General features: G+C 40.5%; 1 protein-coding gene and 1 long non-coding RNA gene across 2 annotated transcripts; one reads left to right on the top strand and one right to left on the bottom strand.

The window, feature by feature from the left end:
• Window positions 1-4,940: 4,940 nt before the first annotated feature.
• LOC122658550 (pentatricopeptide repeat-containing protein At2g01390) lies at window positions 4,941-15,864 on the top strand. Its single transcript, XM_043853560.1, has 6 exons — window positions 4,941-4,988; window positions 6,807-7,658; window positions 13,575-14,793; window positions 14,935-14,997; window positions 15,497-15,661; window positions 15,784-15,864. The coding sequence occupies exons 2-3, from the start codon at window positions 6,884-6,886 to the stop codon at window positions 14,576-14,578; spliced, it is 1,779 nt and encodes a 592-aa protein (XP_043709495.1). The 5' UTR covers window positions 4,941-4,988; window positions 6,807-6,883; the 3' UTR covers window positions 14,579-14,793; window positions 14,935-14,997; window positions 15,497-15,661; window positions 15,784-15,864.
• LOC122658552 lies at window positions 15,142-15,545 on the bottom strand. Its single transcript, XR_006332460.1, has 2 exons — window positions 15,441-15,545; window positions 15,142-15,261 (listed from the first exon to the last, which is right to left on the bottom strand). It is a non-coding gene; the product is annotated as an uncharacterized LOC122658552 (long non-coding RNA).
• Window positions 15,865-18,838: the final 2,974 nt, after the last annotated feature.

Consider the following 18,838-nt stretch of genomic DNA (forward strand, 5'->3'; position numbering starts at 1 on the left):
GTCAATTTCAGGCCCACACTAGTAGAACTGACCGAACCCGACTGATTAAATCCCGAACCGACCTGGCCCATTTAATAAATGTGTCGGGCTCAAGCTCGAGCATTTATAATCGATCATTCCTGGTGCGAGGACCTTACCCATCGGTCTCCTGACCGACCCGACTGATTACAAGCCTGCTTAAGCCCAACCCCTTTAGCCCGACTAAGCCTGACCCTTTAGGCCGGTTTAAAATACCTATTCTAACCCCAAAACCCTCCAGGGCTCCATTTTCCCTAAGGCTCAAAATCAAAATCGGCTAAAAGCCCAAACCCTTTCCATGGCTCAATAAGCCAATGATTTTCAATTAATGGGCTTATGGGCCAACGAATTAAACATTGATTGCAAGGTGGGCTCCATTTTCCCTAAGGCCCAAAATCAAAATCGGCTAAAAGCCCTAACCCTTTCCATGGCTCAATAAGCCAATGATTTTCAATTAATGGGCTTATGGGCCAACGAATTAAACATTGGTTGACCCTTGCAATCCTAAAAATAATTTAAAAATAAAAACAGCCACTGTCATGGCCAGTTTTGAGCCCGTCTAAGACCTGTTTATCCTAATTAAAGCCCGAACACTGATCGACCGAAATAATATAGGACTATGCCCACCCAATGCAAGCCTGAATACTTAAATGGTTGGACACAGTGGATGGGTGAAAATTGTTGAGACCCAGCTAGGCCCGACCGATCCCGACTGGTTGATGACACCCCTAAATAGGAGTATGCATAGAAGCTTTAACAAGGGCAGGATGTCTACCTTTCATGGGGACGGGCAGTCTGCTAGTGCCCCTATTTGTCTAGGTGCAAGCCATGCTGACTTTCAGGGTTATTTTTCTATTAAGTTTTAGGGACCATCTTTCCCATGATGCTAGAGTGAATTTTCCCTCTCACATAGATTTTAGGGAAAAAGAATGTTGTCTGGTCACATGTAGCCTACATCTAAACTCAACCCCCTAAAATGACCTCCCCACTCCCTACAAAATGAAAAATCCCTTGGTCGATACCTTTGCACATGCTCCCATTGGCCCCCGTGTCGGTGCAAGAGCCACGCAGCCTGACAGTGACCACTTGCCCTAGATTTATTATTATTATTTTCTCTTGCTCTGTATGTGTAAGTCCTTTTTTTTTTAAGATGGTGTGGTGTGCAAATTCTTCTCTACACGGATATCGTGGGGGGAACACTCTCACGTTTATAATTTACATTGATGGTATCACCAATTGCTTAATTAACTCGCTTTACCACCAGGAGAGGGATCATAATATGGGCATGCTGGAATGGAGGCCTTGCCAGTTGCGTTAGTTGGCACCTTTTTAATCTTTTCTTTAATTGACAATTTTGAGAATGAAATTAATTCTAGATTAGTTGTTTGACTTCTCAGTTTTTTCTAATATTGTTTTCTCTTTTTCTGTGTTTTTTTTTTTCATGTCGTTCTCTCTTTTCTATGCTCTCTCTGCCATCTTTGCTACCTTTTCTTATAAACTTCTCAGTTTTAAAAGAGAAATCACTATGCGTGTGTTTGGGTGGGGAGTGGGTGGGGGGGGGGGGGGATTCTTTTACACAAGTGATGGAGGTATAGGGCTACTTTCTGGCATGGGGTTTCATGTGCAGTGATTTAGAAAGTGTTAAGATTCAAGAACCGTAAGAAGGAAAATCTCACTAATTCGAGACTAGTGAAGGAATCCTAAGAAGCGGAAACTGAGATAGAGAATTACCATCTAAACTAATTTCTTAATTCTTCATTCTTTTTCACCCCTCATTGTCGATCCTTAGCTACTATATATAATAGCAATACATGTGTAGGTATTACAAAGAGAATTAACAACTTGACTACCAAACGACCTAACTAATCTAAGGATTTGGCTCTCCTCTAGCCGTGGCGGGAACGGGAGCAGAGGGTCCAGTCCAACAAAAACATCAAAAAAAGGGGGTTATGGTCATTTGATAGGGACCCACACTTGGGTCTCACCTGTGAAATAATCAAAACCACCCTTGTTTTGCAGGGTTGGACCCTCCAGCTCCTGCCACGGCTGGTGGAGAGCCAAATTGCTAATCTAATCCTAATCTATCTCTTGATCCCACATTCCTAACAAAAAGTTTAAATTGGGGCAGTGATGATGAGGATTGTTTTAACTTTTAATAAACCACACAGCTCCTATGCTCTTTTCCCTCCTCTCATTCAACCTCTATAAATACAGTTCCTTCCCATGCATGTGCAGTGATAGCAAAGAAAGAATAACCCCTAACCCCTTAAACAGTAATGGGTTGCTCCCTGCTAACACTATCACCACCACTTTGGTTGTTAATGAAGTATATTCTATTTCTCTTCCTCACATGTCTTCTTCAGTCGCCCACGATTTTCAGCTTGAATCCCACCATCCTTCACATCGGCTCCCCCTTCCCTACCATCAATCCCCACCACCACCACAAGACACCACCACCTCCACCACCCATTTCGAAGTCTCATCAGCCTCCTCCACCACCTTTGCGATCCAATAAATCTCCACCTCCTACCCCACCCGGCGCGTTCTATTTCTTCTCACCTCCACCTCCTAGTCCTACCATTCACTCATCTGGTTACCGTCGCTTACCACCTCCACCAGCACCTGTACCGAACAGGGGAACCGCAGGTGATAAAAATTCCTTCTTATAAACCCACAAGAAATCTAATAGTATTGGGTTGTAATCCATGTCCATTTCATACCATATGAGGTTAGCAAAGCTAAAAACGCATTATACTTTGGATTCTTTGTTTCAATGTAAAATGGGTAATTTTTCTTTCTTATAAATAATAAAAAAAAAAGAAGGTATTTTTTCATTGAAATTGTTTTCTCTTGTTTTGTTTTATATCGAATTCGAATGGAGCTTTTGCACTCTGTTTTTTTTTTTTATTATAATTCCCCACACCCACCCGGGCAGTGTGTTCGGGCAAGGGATTAGATCATCATTTAAATAAGGGGAGAAATCGAATTAAATTAGGTTAATGGTGTAGAGTCTAGACCCTGAAGCACTCGTCAATGGCTATTGGGCGTTTAGAAAAAAAAAAGACTGGTGGGAAACACCACAAAATGTGAGTGGCGAGGAAGAAACGTCAATAAAAATGTAATTAAGTTTAGGGAGAGGGTCAACGAGGAATTTTTATCCTCTCAGGTGCAGTGCATTACCGGTGCACCTCACTTGAGAATCTGATGGTGGCTATGAGATTAAGAGGATGAACTTTAAAGGTGGATAAAGATTCGTCAGCATGGGGGCCAATAGGAGTGTGGGTGTCAATTTTAGGCCTGCACCAACAGAACCGACACAGCTCGAATGGACCCGACCTGTTTAATAAACGTGCAGGGCTGAAGTTTGAGCTGATTATAATCGGTTGTTCCTGCTGCAAGGCTCTTACCCATTGGTCGCTTGACCGGCCCCGACTGATTACAAGCCCGGTTAAGCCCCACCCTTTAGGCCCGTTTGAAATACCTATTCTAACTCCAAAATCAAAATCAGCTAAAAGCCTTAACCCTTTCTATGGCTCAATAAGCCATTGATTTTCAATGTAATGGGCTAATGGGCCAACGAATTAAACATTGGTTGGCCCTTGCAATCCTAAAAATAAAACAGTTTTTATCATGGTCTATTTTGAGCTTGTTTATAGTTAAAATGTTCACTAGCCCGTCTAAGGCCCGTTTTGCCCAATGAACATCGACCGATCGAAATAAAATAGTATCATGCCCGCCCAATGGAAGCCCAAATATTTAAGCGTTCAGACACGATTGAGGGGTGAAAATTGGTGAGCTCAGACCAGGCCCCACTGATCCTGGCTATTTGACACCCCTTAAATAGGAGTATGCGTAGAAGTTTCAGCAGGGGCAGATGGTCTACCTTTCATGGGGGCAGGCAGTCAGTTCACGCCCCTCTGTGTGTTTGGGTGCAAGCCACAATGAATTTCAGGGTTATTTTCCCTTAAGTTTAGGGAAAAACTTTCCCACAGCGTTAGAGTGCAGTTTCCCTCTCATGTAGATTTTAGGGAAAAAGAATGTTATCTGATCGCATGTAGCCGGCATCTAAACTCAGCCCACCTGACATGACCTCCCCGCTCCCTACAAAACGAAAAAATCCCTTGGTTAATGCCTTTGCACCTGCTCCCATTGGCCCCTGCGTTGGTGCAAGAGCCACGCAGCCTGACAGTGACCACTTGCCCTAGATTTATTATTATTATTTTCTCTCTTGTTCTGTATAAGTCCCATTTTTTTAAAGCTGGTGTGGTGTGCAGATATCGTGGTGGGAACACTCTCAAGTTATAATTCACATTGATGGTATCACCCATTGCATAATGAACTCGCTTTACCACTAGGGATCCACTTTGATACTTTAAAATTAAAGGGAGAGGGTTCTTGGCAAAGCGGTATAAAGAAGCCCACCTATGAGGTGCGATAAAATGGTATGATACATTAGAAAGCAACAATGATATTATATGTGAGAAAGAGAGAGATAGGCATAGAAATACTAGTGCACCCTACTATGCTAGCGGCTCAGAGAACCTCTCCCGGTATGCTTCATTAGTTCCAAGGTAGATACTGGATTGGGCCTGAAATGAACCGGAGCACTTGATTTGTTAATTTGAACGCCATCTTTTATTTCCTGGGTTGCGTTTTGCCGATTCAACCGGCCAAGACGGAGATTTGCACGTTTTCCGGCTCATTGACGGGTCCGGTTTAAAGGCTATCCAAACATTCCAACCCCCGCGGCTGTGTTCTCCCTCTTACTCCCGAAACTCCCATACCCAAGCAGCAACGGCAGTGCGGCACTGCATTCGCGCCTCCGACCGTTCTTGTTTTCCCATCTTTGGAGTTGGGAGTGAAGAAAAACAAATTTGATTTATAAAGATAGTGGAACTCAGTCGTTCATTCATTCAAAGAAGAAGAAGAAGAGGAACTCAGAAGGAAGCAGGGAACTGCGCATCGCACAGGTAAGACAAAGGCTCTTATTTTTCTTTTCTAGTTCTCACTAGGTTTGTTGCTTTTTTTATTTATTGGTTTGGTTCAGAGTGGTGGTTAATAGTATTGGGAAGTGGACCATTTTTAGGTACAATTCACGAATCATTCAATTCATTTGGTTATCTTCATCTTCTGAGCCTCATCTTCAATTTGCAGATAGGGGCATTTTACATCTCAGAGATTCAGTTTGTGTCTAGGAATCCCAGCTGTTGTTTTGAATGTCATCTGCCATACTATAGCACCATGAGTTTCTGATATTCGCTTTCGCGACCCTAGTCGTATGCTGTGTTCCTCATTCAGCTTCCTTGTCCTTGACCCTCCTACAATCCAGTGGTACTGATTTAGAGGAGAAGAGAATTTGCAGAAGGGTAACGCAGGAACACAAAGGAGTTGCTTCGACGTATAGAGATCATCAAGTAGTTAGTCTAAAAACACCCATCTCCTTTCCGCTCTTCTGAGTTGTAACGAAACAGGACAAAGAACTAAGTACTCTGCACACCCACTGAGAACTGAATAAACTACCCTAGATTACCCTTAAAGACCAAGTCAAATGACACATGATCTGAATGATGAAATCTATATGCCATAGACACACATCATCTTACTAGATTGAATGAAGCAATTGCAACTTCCTTCATTTCTTTCTGCCAAGGTGACATATACACCTTAACCTCCCCCCCCTGTCCCCCCCCCCCCCCCCCTCAAAAAAAAAAAAGGGTGACTCAGACACAAGCATTACCATGTATGGATATGGATATATGAAACAAGAATACATTCATTATTTTATTGGAGTGAGTTTCTTGTCGGGCGGATAAGGGGTGGCTTCCTTATTTGCAGGTTTGTTTGCCACATGGAAACTCAGTGCTCAAACTTTGTGGGTACATTGGTACATTGTATAGATCATCTTCTTATCATGCCTCAACTTTGAGCCCAAGTTGAATTCACCATTGTCTCTAAATAAAAGCTTTCAAATTTGCTTGCAAAGTTATTTATTTATTTATTTATTTGATAAATAATTTCAGTAGCAAAAGAATCCAATATATGGAGGGCCATGCGGTTGAAATAGGGCACTGAATTGACAAATAGCCTATCCAAAGGATTCCCCATATCTCCAGCTGTCAGAATCATACACTCTGTTCTTCACATGGCAGTAAAGGCTAGCATAGAGGGAACACTTCCCCTTATTATTTATTTAATTTAATATAAATATTACTGTTAAGCAAAAGTTTTTCTTGTTCAGCAAGATTAGGGAGTCTCTCTATGCTGAGACCATGTTTCACCATGGAAGAATGATATGGCAATGTTTACAATATGGATATCTAGAAAATGGTCTAGATAAGCCACATGTCAAATTGCAGACTTTGATTCAACCATATATCCTCCCATGTATTGCTATATTCTCTTGTATTTTCAGCAGACCATTTCTTTCTAGAAAAGTTTCATTGTTGCAGTGGATTTTCAAAACCTTATTTTGTCACTTGGTTTGTGGTCACAAACTATTATTATTTTATAAAAACTAAGACCATTATTCTGACACTTGGTAAAATTTGATCAACCTGAAACTTAGACACATGAGTAGAATATGATATGGACAAGGTGTCCTCAAAGGTTTGAGTGCCAACTGAAAACTTCCACATGAAAAATATATATTTTTGTTTATTTTGCCATTGTGAATTCATCTTGTTTAAATACAATGGATCCTTTGTTATTCTTCTGTTTGAAGTAGAGTTGGACAGGCGAAGACTTGTTAGTGTCAGGTTGCACTTACATACTCTAATACTCTACTACAGGGATAGTGGTGATTTCGTCTTCAAGTAGTTCACATTGTCTCTGTGTTCAAGAACTCAAGGAGTTCGAGCAACTATTTATGTTAGGCCATTATGGCTTCCGTGGATTTGTTGGAAAATATATGCATGTTTTCCGTATATATTGTCGTGGGCCTTTCAAATATTGGAATAGATCTGGTAAAGGACTGCATTCCCTTCATAAGTTTAAGTGTAAGAAATTTGTTCAACTGGTCAAGGGAAAGAGGGCAGGGAAATCTGTCAAATCTAGAGACAGTGCAGAAGATAAAAACCCAACGGTTTATATGAGAGACACCATTAGAAATATATCCAAAATATTAAGGTATTCAACATGGGATTATGCTCAGGAACAGCTTGAAAATCTCACTATAAGGTGGGATTCTTACACAATAAACCAAGTTCTAAAAACACATCCACCAATGGAGAAGGCTTGGCTGTTTTTCAATTGGGCTTCTCGTCTAAAAGGCTTTAAGCATGATCAGTATACTTACACAACAATGCTGGACATCTTTGGAGAAGCTGGGAGGATTTCATCAATGAAGTTTGTCTTTCAGCAGATGCAAGAAAAAGGTATAAAGAAAGATGCAGTTACATACACTTCACTTTTGCATTGGCTTTCTAAAGATGGGGATGTTAATGGGTCATTGAGGATGTGGGAGGAGATGAAAGCTGCAGGCTGTCGTCCCACAGTTGTTTCTTATACTGCCTTGATGAAGGTTCTTTTTGATAATAACAGACCAAAGGAGGCCACTGATATTTACAAGGAAATGCTGCAGTCAGGGTGTTCACCGAATTGTTACACTTATACAGTCTTAATGGAGTATCTTGCTGGAATTGGTGAGTGTACATAGTAATGCACCTTGGCGTTCTTTTCTGTCTTTGTATTTTATTTGTTTGTTACTAGTTATTGTGCTTGTCTAATGTACAACAATCATACTTTATGCTTCCAAAGTGAAATGACTTGTGGATGGTTTTATTGCTTTATCTCAATTCAATATTTTACTTCCTACTGAGAATCAAGCCAGACTAGTAATGGTTTTCTAATTACTTAGGCTGTTTTTTATTGTAAATTTTTCCCTTGTGAACCTTGAATCTTAAAGTCTACCTACCAATCATTGGTCCATGGCATGCACTGGACTAGATTTGTTTTTAAAAATACCCATGGATCCATGTTCTCCATCCAGAATTGATATTGGTACAGCTAGGAAGACTTATGTAATAGGTAATGAGAAAATCAGTTGATTTTTAGCTGGGATTCTCTACAACCATTCCAATAACATCAGCCAGAAAGAAAATGGAATATGCAGCAAAATTTGGCGAAACACCTAATCTAGATGGAGTTTTCTGTCTAGATAGATCTGCAGCAGTGATTAATTGTTAGAGAGGCAGTAAGATTCTTGCGTGATTATTGGAGACAGAATTTTAGTTTGGGACCTCTTCTGAATAAGGCTCTTATTTGGCCTCTGCACCTCTATTTTCCCAGAATTCTGGACCACTCTATATTTGCCATCCAAATTTTGTGGTGTGTTTGCTGTATTAACTGGGCAGTTATAACCAGTTGATGCTGGGTTTGACAGTTCCAGTTGGTTCCCTCCATTAAATGATCATTGTCAATTTGTGGTCATCACCCATATGTATGTTACTGTGAATAACAACTTGGGTGTTTGTACCACTCAATCGGGTTATCCTTATCAATTTGCTTGTGATCCACAATATGTCACCATGAATGAAAACTTGGGTGCCCATCTCAGTTGTAAAATTCTATCCTATGTTTATGGTTTGGGTATGTTGATTGGATACACATGTCTCGAGGTGTCGGATCCACCTGAACCTAGACGTGTCCAAAGAATATGGGTACTTGGTGATGTAGGGCAGTCTGCCGTTCAGATTGTAGCGGTGAGCTTTGTGCAGAACAGGTTTGGGTAATCTAATACAAGTTAAAGGATTGAGAGAATTCATGTTTGGAAAGGTCTACTAATATAAAACTCACAACATACATGCAGAATGCTAAAAATCATAAATGATGAAAATCAGAATTTTTTTTTGTAAGATTCAGGGGATTTAATAAAGGATACATGATAGGTTAGTATCTTCCTTTGCTATCTCACGAATTGGGGTGTTGCGATCAAGTGCTAAGTGATGCAGCTCCAAGAAGGAAGAAGAAGAAGAAGAAACCCTGAACCTAGGGGTTAAATAGGGAGCCGTAGGCTAGGATTTCTATTTTTCCATACTTAGTTATTTTTCTGTTTTTAGATTGAACCGGCTTAAATTGGTTGCATCCAATTGGTTCAATTGGTCTAATTTAAGTGAAATGTTTCTTATATCCTATTGGCTAGTATGGAATCTTCACTTAAAGTTAATTGTTCTAAGTTAAATTCTTTTATTTTTAAGTTAGTAGGGGTAGTTAAGTCATTACACTGTTTTAAGTAATTAATTAGACTTAAACCTCTCCCTTCCACGTTTTTGTGAAGGAGAGGTATTTAATTTGTAGTAGGAATTGGCCTATGGCCTTATTATAAATATAAGAGATCGTGGAGGCTCCCCACAATTGAAATTTGTATTAAAAGACTTTTTTCTTGTCGGTCAATCTGTTCGTTGTTCTCGCTCCTTTGAGTGTTTGCATCCTTGTGGGTACATCAAGGTGGAAGGGTGGGTGGAATCTGCGACTCCTTACGCCATGACGGCCGGGAGGGTCTCTCTTCAAGGTGATTTCATCCTTCATCCCTTAACTTGCTCCGGTGGAATCCTATAGTAAGTTGAGATTTAAATTTCTGTTTTTAGTTTCCTTCCTCCCCATTCGATCCCTCTTGTTTTTCCATTTGAATTTCCAAAACCCTAGATCATCTAGGCATTATCCAGCCATCATCACCGCCTCTGTTTTACACCAAAATCGAGCACAACCTTCCCATACCATCTCCCCACTTGACCGGACTTGCCCATTCCTTCCAGCCAAACCCTAAAATCCCTCTTATCCTTTAAACCCTATAAACCCCATTCCCAAATTCCCATCCTAATTTTGCCCTAAAACAGCCCCTAATCAGCCCTAAACAGTGAGGCTTACCCTAAGCTTGGTTCTACTTGGTTCCTAGTGGGATTAATTCCTATTCTAGGACTACATTATTTTGGTATCGAGCCATGGATGAACATGACAACCCGGTGCTGCCACAACCACCCGACCCCATGGCGGCCATGCTAGAGATGTTCGGAAATTTCTGCAGGACCGGAAGACCTTGTTTGAAGACCTTAGGGTTGAACAGAGAGCTATGGCTGAAAGGTCTGCAAGTAATTGAACATAGGCAGCTTACTGCCTAATGGGGACAGCAATGTACCCATAGAAGAGGACAGTATCAACCCCATTGGTGGTACCAAGACTCGCTAACAGGAGATGGGAGCCCTAGAGATGACTACGGGGGTTATAGAGATGGACATATAGGTCACGAGGGCAGATTCGGGTGATCAAAGATGACAGAGATGATAGAACTACTATAGTAGATCGTCGGGACAGAGACCTAGATATGCCCGTAGAGCCTTCTCGGGAGCACGAGAGATCACTACCGAGGCTACGAGACGAGAGATAGAGAAGCGGGACGGATGAGGTGGCAGCCCACTTTTGAGAAAAGTATATGAGGTCTACTTCACTAGAGACCAAGGTGTACTATTGGCGACATACAAGGTGTAACCTTGAGAAGGTGAAGCTTGAGAGTGAAAGAATTCGATAAGTAGTCGACCCTCAAGTGTTTTTATGATTGGCTTCATTGCAATAGAAGACTATTTCGATTGGTATGATCTATCCAAGAAGGGAAAATGAAGTTAATCCCTGCTAAGCTTGTCGGAGTCTGCACGTGAGTGGTGGAGAATTGCTTGAAAGAGAGATGGACTTCAATGGTAATCTGTACTGTACTTGGGAAGACGGAAATGGCACTGAGCAAGCAATACTCCACCAAGGCACTTCGAGTCCTTGGGATGCGGGGATAAATTCAACTCCCTCCGCCAAGGACCATGGATCAGAATGGCCGAGTACATGAGGCAATTCAATGCTCTTTCTTCTCGCTTTTGGCATTAGGAGGAGGGCATCCAAATGCTTTCTGAGTTGATTGGGACTATCAAAGTGAGATCAACGGAGACAATTGGAGTGGTTGATGTTGTAGATGTTCAAGATTGTTTTGAGAAGGCCTTGAAAGTAGAGGAGCTATTAACTTCATGTAAACAGCCGGGTTCTACTTTCAAGCCGGCCTACATCAACACTAGCACCTCAAAACAAGGTTCCTCTATAGGCAACACTTCTCGTCCTGCTGTTCCCCACGTATGGATGACAAGGGCAAGACTCCTATGGGCAGAAATGACCCTTTACTTGCTATTATTGTCAAGACAAGGGACATATCGCTAGGGACTGCCCACATAAGAAGAAGCCTCTCAACGTGGCTGAAAAAGAAGAAATTCAAGGTGAAGATGAAGACCAAGGTGGCATTCACATTCCCGCACTTCCCCACGACGATGATGAACATTATTTTGATGAGGAAGATTTACAAGGTATTCATGTAATCATCAAGAGGCTGCTGTCCAGCCAGATTTGCAATCTTCTTCATACTCCAAAGAGCTGCTTTCGCATACAAAATTGCACCATCCGCCGAAGATGAACTCAAGCAACTCGACGATTTGGAAGACCATCTCGTGATCTCCAGCCATTCATCGGGGATGAATGTTTTCAAGACGGGAGAGTTGATGCAGCTCCAAGAAGGAAGAAGAAGAAGAAAAACCCCGAACTTAGGGGTTAAATAGGGAGCCGTAGGCTAGGATTTCTATTTTCCATACTTAGTTATTTTTTCTGTTTTTAGATTGAACCGGCTTAAATTGGTTGCATCCAATTGGTTCAATTGGTCTAATTTAAGTGAAATGTTCCTATTGGCTAATAGGTTCTTATATCCTATTGGCTAGTATGGAATCTTCACTTAAAGTTAATTGTTCTAAGTTAGATTCTTTTATTTTTAAGTTAGTAGGGGTAGTTAAGTCATTACACTAATTTTAAGTAATTAATTAGACTTAAACCTCTCCCTTCCACGTTTTTGTGAAGGAGAGGTATTTAATTTGTAGTAGGAATTGGCCTATGGCCTTATTATAAATATAAGAGATCGTGGGAGGCTCCCCACAATTGAAATTTGTATTAAAAGACTATTTTCTGTTGCTGGCCATCTGCACGCATTGTTCTGCTCCTTTGAGTGTTTGCATCCTTGTGGGTACATCAAGGTGGAAGGGTGGGTGGAATCCTGCGACTCCTTATGCCGTGACGGCTGGGAGGGTCTCTCTTCGAAGGTGATTTCATCCTTCATCCCTTAACTTGCTGCCGGTGGAATCCTATACTAAGTTGAGATTTAAATTTCTGTTTTTAGTTTCCTTCCCTCCCCCATTCGATCCCTCTTGTTTTGCTATTTGAATTTCCAAAACCCTAGATCATCTAGGCATTATCCAGCCATCATCCTACCTCTGTTTTACACCAAAATCAGAGCACAGCCTTCCCATACCATCTCCCCCACTTGACCAGACTTGCTGCCCATTCTGTCCAGCCAAACCCTAAAATCCCTCTTATCCTTTAAACCCTATAAACCCCATTCCCAAATTCCCATCCTAATTTTGCCCTAAAACAGTCCCTAATCAGCCCTAAACAGCAGGCTTACTCTAAGCTTGGTTCTACTTGGTTCCTAGTGGGATTAATTCCTATTCTAGGACTACATTACTAAGTCACTACCAAACTCCAAAAAATGTGTCCTCAGTGCCTCCTTGCTGTTAATTGATGAATCTCTATTGTGTTTGAGGCTATAATTTAAGCCAAAAGTGGGAAAAAATGGGACTTGTAGAAAAGGAATAGGGGAGAGGGAGAGGTGGTAGCCTATGAGAGAAGAATTAGGGAAGAGAAAGAGGGCTTGGTTTCACACCAACTTGGATTAACTCCAAGGTTTGCAGGGGAATCACTCATCCTGCTGAGAATGGTAGAAAATGTCACAAGTTCCAACATCTGTCGTTGTCTTCCATTCTGAAATACAGTCTTTTAAACGCCCCCCCCAAAAAAAAAAAAGAAGAGAAATAACTCCCTAATAATTACTTCTCCAGCAATAACTTCCTAATAACTACCCCACTTAGCATTACAATATTAGTGCATAAACAATTTTGACACCAAATAAAATAAAATACAACAAAATAAAACAAACTACACATAAGTAAACAGAAATATGTAGATAGAGGGCAGGATACATATGCTTTTATAAAACTCTCAAAATCTGTTTCTTACTACAAAAACACCGATAACCATAAGACATGAATAACAAGGTCCATTCTTTGAACCGTGACTGCATTACTTCGTTAAGATGCATGAGAAAAGGGATTAATGTATTAGAAAGGTAGGGATGGGGGTTCATTTCTTAATTATAGATGTCATTGTGTCAAGGGCTGTTATTCTTCTCCTTCACAACTGTGTCCTAGTATCTTGCTGCTGGATGGGTCTTGGACACATATCACATACTCATATTATATCATGTCCAAAGGGGTACTCCAGGGCTATATGAAGTTTCCAGGCGACTGAGATTCTATCCTCCTTTTTTTACTTAATAAATGCTTCTTCATCTCTCTCTCAGTTAATAATTTTTGCACTTGATGCAGTTAAGTATCCTTTTTGGGCTTGGTATGGTAGCTACTCCTACTTATCATTGAGGTTTTGGCAAGTAGGACACTCATGTTTTTTTTTTGCTCGACTGGTTCCAGGAAAATTCAAAGCAGCTCTTGAAATTTTGAGCAAAATGGAAGAAGCTGGGGTGCAACCTGATAAAGCTACATGCAATATTTTAGTCCAAAAATGTTCCATTGCTGGGGAGACACGGGCAATGGCTCAAATCCTTCTTTATATGAAAGAGAATTGCATTGTCCTCCATCGTGCCGCCTATTTGGAGGCACTTAAAACTCTGGAAAATGCTGGTGTGGCTACTGATCTCCTGAGGGAAGTTAATCCACACCTCTCCTTTGTAAGAACTAATAAGGAAGAGATATTTGAGTTGGAAGCAACTGTGGTTGATGTAAATTCATTTATTGATACAGGCCTTGCCATAAATCTCTTGGCCAAGCAAAACTTTGTTGCTGTTGAGTACTTACTTAATGAGATTATCTGTAAGAATATCCAATTTGATTCTATGGTTGTTTCTACCATAATACAGGCGAGTTGTGCCAATTGTAAGCCAACTTGTGCTTTGTTGGCCTTCAGATACAGTTTAAAGATGGGGTTAGAAGTTGAGAGAGCTGCATACCTGGCTCTGATAGGCCTCTTTATCAGAACAAAGTCATTTCTGAATGCTATGGAGATTGTTGAACAATTGATTGGTGTCGGAGTTTTTACCGGAACATATTTGGTTTCACTATTGGTAAGCCAGTTTGGCTCTGCTAAAATGTCTGCGGCTGCTGCAAAGATTTTCCATTCATGGCCTGATGAACAGAATCTAGTTACTTACACTGCTTTAATGCGAGCATACTTTAGTTGTGGGGATGTTAATAAGGGAATTGAAATATATGAGACTATGAAAAATAAAGGGATCTGTGCCTCATTAGGGACATACAATGTGTTGGTAGTTGGTCTTGAGGAATCTGGCAGAGTTCAAGAAGCTGAAACTTACAGAAAAGCCATGAAGAAGATACGACATGATGGCCATTCACAAAATAAGTTTCCAATGGAGGCAAGCCTTTGTGACCTTTTGTTTGGTAGGGGTGTGGTCTTCTGACTTGGCTGTTATAGGACCATCATAATGTCCAAGTTGGGTTCATGTGCCTTATCATCTACGTGCTTCAAGGACTTAATGGTACTTTTGAGTGTGGACAACTGGAAATGTATTGCTTTTTCTCTCGTTTGAAATCTGCGTGATGAACTTGAAGTAAGTTTAGCCAGGAGGATTCATTTGGTCAAGTATGCTAAACTTGTGAATTTATCATACCCTTGGTATCCACTTCATTACATGATTAACTTGAATACATCTGTAGGCATGCAATCTTCATCGTTTTTCTTTTTTGGTGTAAATCTTTACCTTCATATTGGCACATATTGATGTAGGTACTCATTGTATTTTATTCACTTTTTTAGGTACTCTCAATCACAGAAATGAATCTGGAAGTGACATGGTAGTGGCAAAATACAGGTAGTCTAGTACATCGATGCACTCAAGCAAGATATTTATTTATTTATTTGAGATGTCTAAATTTTTTCGTGCATCAAAATGTAACGTCAATCCGGATGCACTCAAGCAAGATGTTTATTTATTTATTTGAGATGTCTAAATATTTTTTCGTGCATAAAAAAGTAATGTCAATCCGGCTTCGTTGAGGTTTTTCATTTTTTTGAGATCAGGAACCTGGTTCTCTGCTTGATATGCCTCTAAATAAAACCAGTCTACCAAAAAAGTTAAATAAACTAAAGGGAAGCAGTTTTCTGTACGGGAGTGTGGCCTACGCCAGCACCCCCATGTGTCTATCTCTCTCCTCCTTAAAACAAGGGGGCAGAGGTGTCTTTTTACATGAAGAGGAGAGAGATAGACTCATGGGAGTGTTGGCGTAGGCCACACTCCCGGACAGAGAACTTTTTCCCTAAACTAAAATAAGTAATAACTCGATGGAGCCTTATCCAACTTATTCATGTCATAACACAGAGGTTGAACTCAGTGGGGAATAGCCAAATGGGAAAGTTATACTAGCGGGGGTGCAAATGGAGTGACTACAAGAATCACTGCTAGTGGCCTACGGCCTACCACAGGAATGGATATTGTAAAAGAATGAAAAGCCTAAACAGGAGGCCTTTGAACCCCTCCAAGAGAGTGTATGAGTTCCTCTTTTCCCTTTAACGTTTGGATTTATTTTGTTATAATTTATTCAAGTTTGGCGTTTCCTAGTAAGTGTCCCTTTATCTTCTAATTTTCTCATTGTTTATTTCAAACAGATTTTCATTTTCTTCCTATTTCTGATACTTGATGAGGAAGAGCTGTTTAAGAAGGTTTTCCCTTGTGTTTGAGTGCTGAAGGTGAGTTATCACTCCAACCCTAGCCTTCTTTTATATGTGATAGATGCCTTACCTTTTTGTTATGCAAACATGCATATAGAGATCAATGACTTGTCCTTCTTGATTTTTCCAAACTTCAATTTGTTTGTAATATTTTGTTACTTTTTCTTTCATTGAGCAACCAATCATTTGCCTGTTCTTTTTCTTTGAATCAAAAGTTTGCTGTTTGCTAAATGATTTGACTCAATCAATTAGAGAATAAATTCATTTACTGGTGATCCCATTTGAAATACAATGGAATATTTTGTACAAGCACGAGTTCTCACATGGCATCTAGGTGGCACCTAGAAAAGGTCCATGTTCCCAAAGCTTCCTCTACTGGTATGTTCCAGTACAAAAGCATTTTGAAGCACATGGCCAGTTTAGAAGGCATTCAACCTTCTGAATGCCTAGTCATCCTTCCCCATGGTTCAAATTAAAGGATCCTTCAGTAAGAATGATGGACACGGTCCTCTATGAAATATCATCCTGTTCTTAAGGAATGGTTTGGGTTGTCCTAATTTTAGAGGACAATAGATGCCCTGACATTGAGGGTGGACCTCAGCGCAATGGTAAGGTTACTCCATTGTACCTAGTGGTCGTGGGTTTGAGCCTGTAAACAGCCTCTCTGCGAAGCAGGGTAAGGCTGTGTACATTATGACCCTCCCCAGACCCTGCAGTGGTGGGAGCCTCGTGCACTGGGTACACCCTTTAATAGATGCCCTGACATTGTGTTTCCTTCTGACATTAGAGTTGTCACATATTCATTAGCTATGCCCTTTGTCTTGTTCTAGGCTTGTGTCTGTTCTGCCTCTTACCAAAGACTTGCAGGTATGATCTAAATGATCTAAAAGGCACCAGTCAATGGCTCTCCATCCTGACCATAGCTCTAGTGGGTCAGTGGCAAGAGAACAAGTCAGCCAGGATCACATTAGGTCATGATCCATCCCGCCCCCCCCCCCCCGCTTTCCCCAACACCCAAAAAGAAAAAAGGAATAGTAGAGATCCTTCAAATATATTTGGTTGCATATATTATGATCTCGTGGGTCGATTAATTTGTCCTATAACACATTTTGTCAAGAAGAGCAATGGCATCTTTTCCTTTAGTAGCTAGTCAGAATCAGTCTGAGTGGAGGTTACTGTAATTACATATCAACATGTGACTTCAAAGTTATTAGCTTTGGATGATATATTTGGATTTTGTGGAATCCCAGAAGCTGCATAAAATTCATCCCCATCTCCCCCCCCCCACCCCCAAAAAAAAAAAACTCTCTCTCTCTCTCTCTCTCTCTCTCTCTCTCACACACACACACACACACATGAATGATTGGCAATGTTGCAGAGTGTTGAGATGTGTTACCCGATATTATAAGGGTATTTTGGGTTTTTTATTTATGCTTTATTTATGTACTTTTGAACAAGGGTAGGATTGTAATTTGGGCTGTGACACTGTTCAGGTGAACAGTGTTATGAACAGTATCGTGAACAGTGTTTCCCTTTGTAATCTCTTTTATTATTATTATTATAAATAGAGAGCTTGACTGATCTCATTGATCATTCAAGCCATTCACGAAATTCCTGTTTTGTTAACACACAGACACGAGGAAGAGAGGCACTGTTTCAGCATAGATTGCTTATTCTTTTCCTTTCTCTTTTATATGTTCTATTTACCTAAAGAATTTTTTTTTTAATGAATTGGTGGGCTTATATGCTGACATTGTATCTTTCTCTTCCCTAATAAACATGAATAGAAATTTGTGCAAGTTTGTAATGTTTCTTTGTCCACATAAAAGTCCTTGATTCAAAGGGCATAATGAATTGCAGATGATTAGTAGTCGATTTCCTGAAACATTGGTCTACACAACTAAGGGTTGTAATTAGTTGTTTTTTTTTTTTTGGGGTGAATGGTTGTAATTAGTTAATTGTCAGTGGATAAATTATATTGTGTTATTTTCTTTTACAGGTTATATGCTTGTGCTACCTCTTTTGGCATGGAAACCTGTTGAACCTGAATTTTGGCTGTAATGAAAATGGGGCCAGAACAAGTAAAATTATCAACTTGGAGCCGGTGGAAGGATGTTGTCAGGATTGTCATCATATACTGGCTCGTTAATGGTTCAGGTGCTGATGATCTGATCTGCAAAGAGTGATGGAAGTCAGCCTTTCTGGCCACTCAGTGGAGTTGATAAAGAAAGATCACAAAAATTTAATGCCCATACTGTCAAGGACATGGTATCAGACTTCGTCTGGTTGGAACTTGGGCTCTCTGGCTGCAAATAAAGGGTAGGAAAATTGAAATATTTTAAAAAGGAAAATAGAACTTTCGTAATCATATGATTATATAGATATCTTAAACTCCTTATCAATTTTGGTAACTAATTTTTTTCAAATTGATACTTGAGAATGTTTGTGGTCAATTGTACAATCATTTCTGTACCACCATCATTCTGAACTGGCTTACAGATCTCTTCTCATTCAGCTAGTAGGATTGCTGCAGTTCCTAAGGTTGTTTGGAAGATTATATGGTACTCCAAGATCCTTTACCCCTTAAAGTGCAGGTCTTCATATGGAAGGCGTGCATAAATGCTATTGCTGTTATGGAGAATTTGCAAAAAAAGGAAACAAAATTGTTAAATTTGCCACTCTTGTGGAGTGTAGTAGAGGCTGTGCAACCACCATTCCTTGAGTACCCATTGGTGCAACAAGCTTGGTTCGCATTCTGTGTGGCTGTGAGGCCCTTTTTCAACCAAGACTGGAATTTTATGATTGGGTTAAGGGTGTGACCTCCAGAGAACGACAAAAATGGAACAACAATTTTTTTGCTGCACATGCTATGGTCCTTTGGGGCATTTGGAAGCACAGGAATGCCAAGGTTTATGGGAAACCCTCCCCACATTCCATCAGTGAATTATGTCTCTAAATCAAAGTCTTAAAGAAGAGTTGCAGTTGATCTCGC

Source organism: Telopea speciosissima, chromosome 4 (assembly GCF_018873765.1).
Source record: "Telopea speciosissima isolate NSW1024214 ecotype Mountain lineage chromosome 4, Tspe_v1, whole genome shotgun sequence".
Lineage (NCBI taxonomy): Eukaryota > Viridiplantae > Streptophyta > Magnoliopsida > Proteales > Proteaceae > Telopea > Telopea speciosissima.

Excerpts from the sequence above, each read along its gene's own strand:
- LOC122658550 (XM_043853560.1), top strand. The coding sequence starts at position 6,884 with ATGTTAGGCCATTATGGCTTCCGTGGATTTGTTGGAAAATATATGCAT. Across the intron at positions 7,659-13,574 it reads GGAGTATCTTGCTGGAATTG|GAAAATTCAAAGCAGCTCTT; the intron begins GTGAGTGTACAT and ends GACTGGTTCCAG.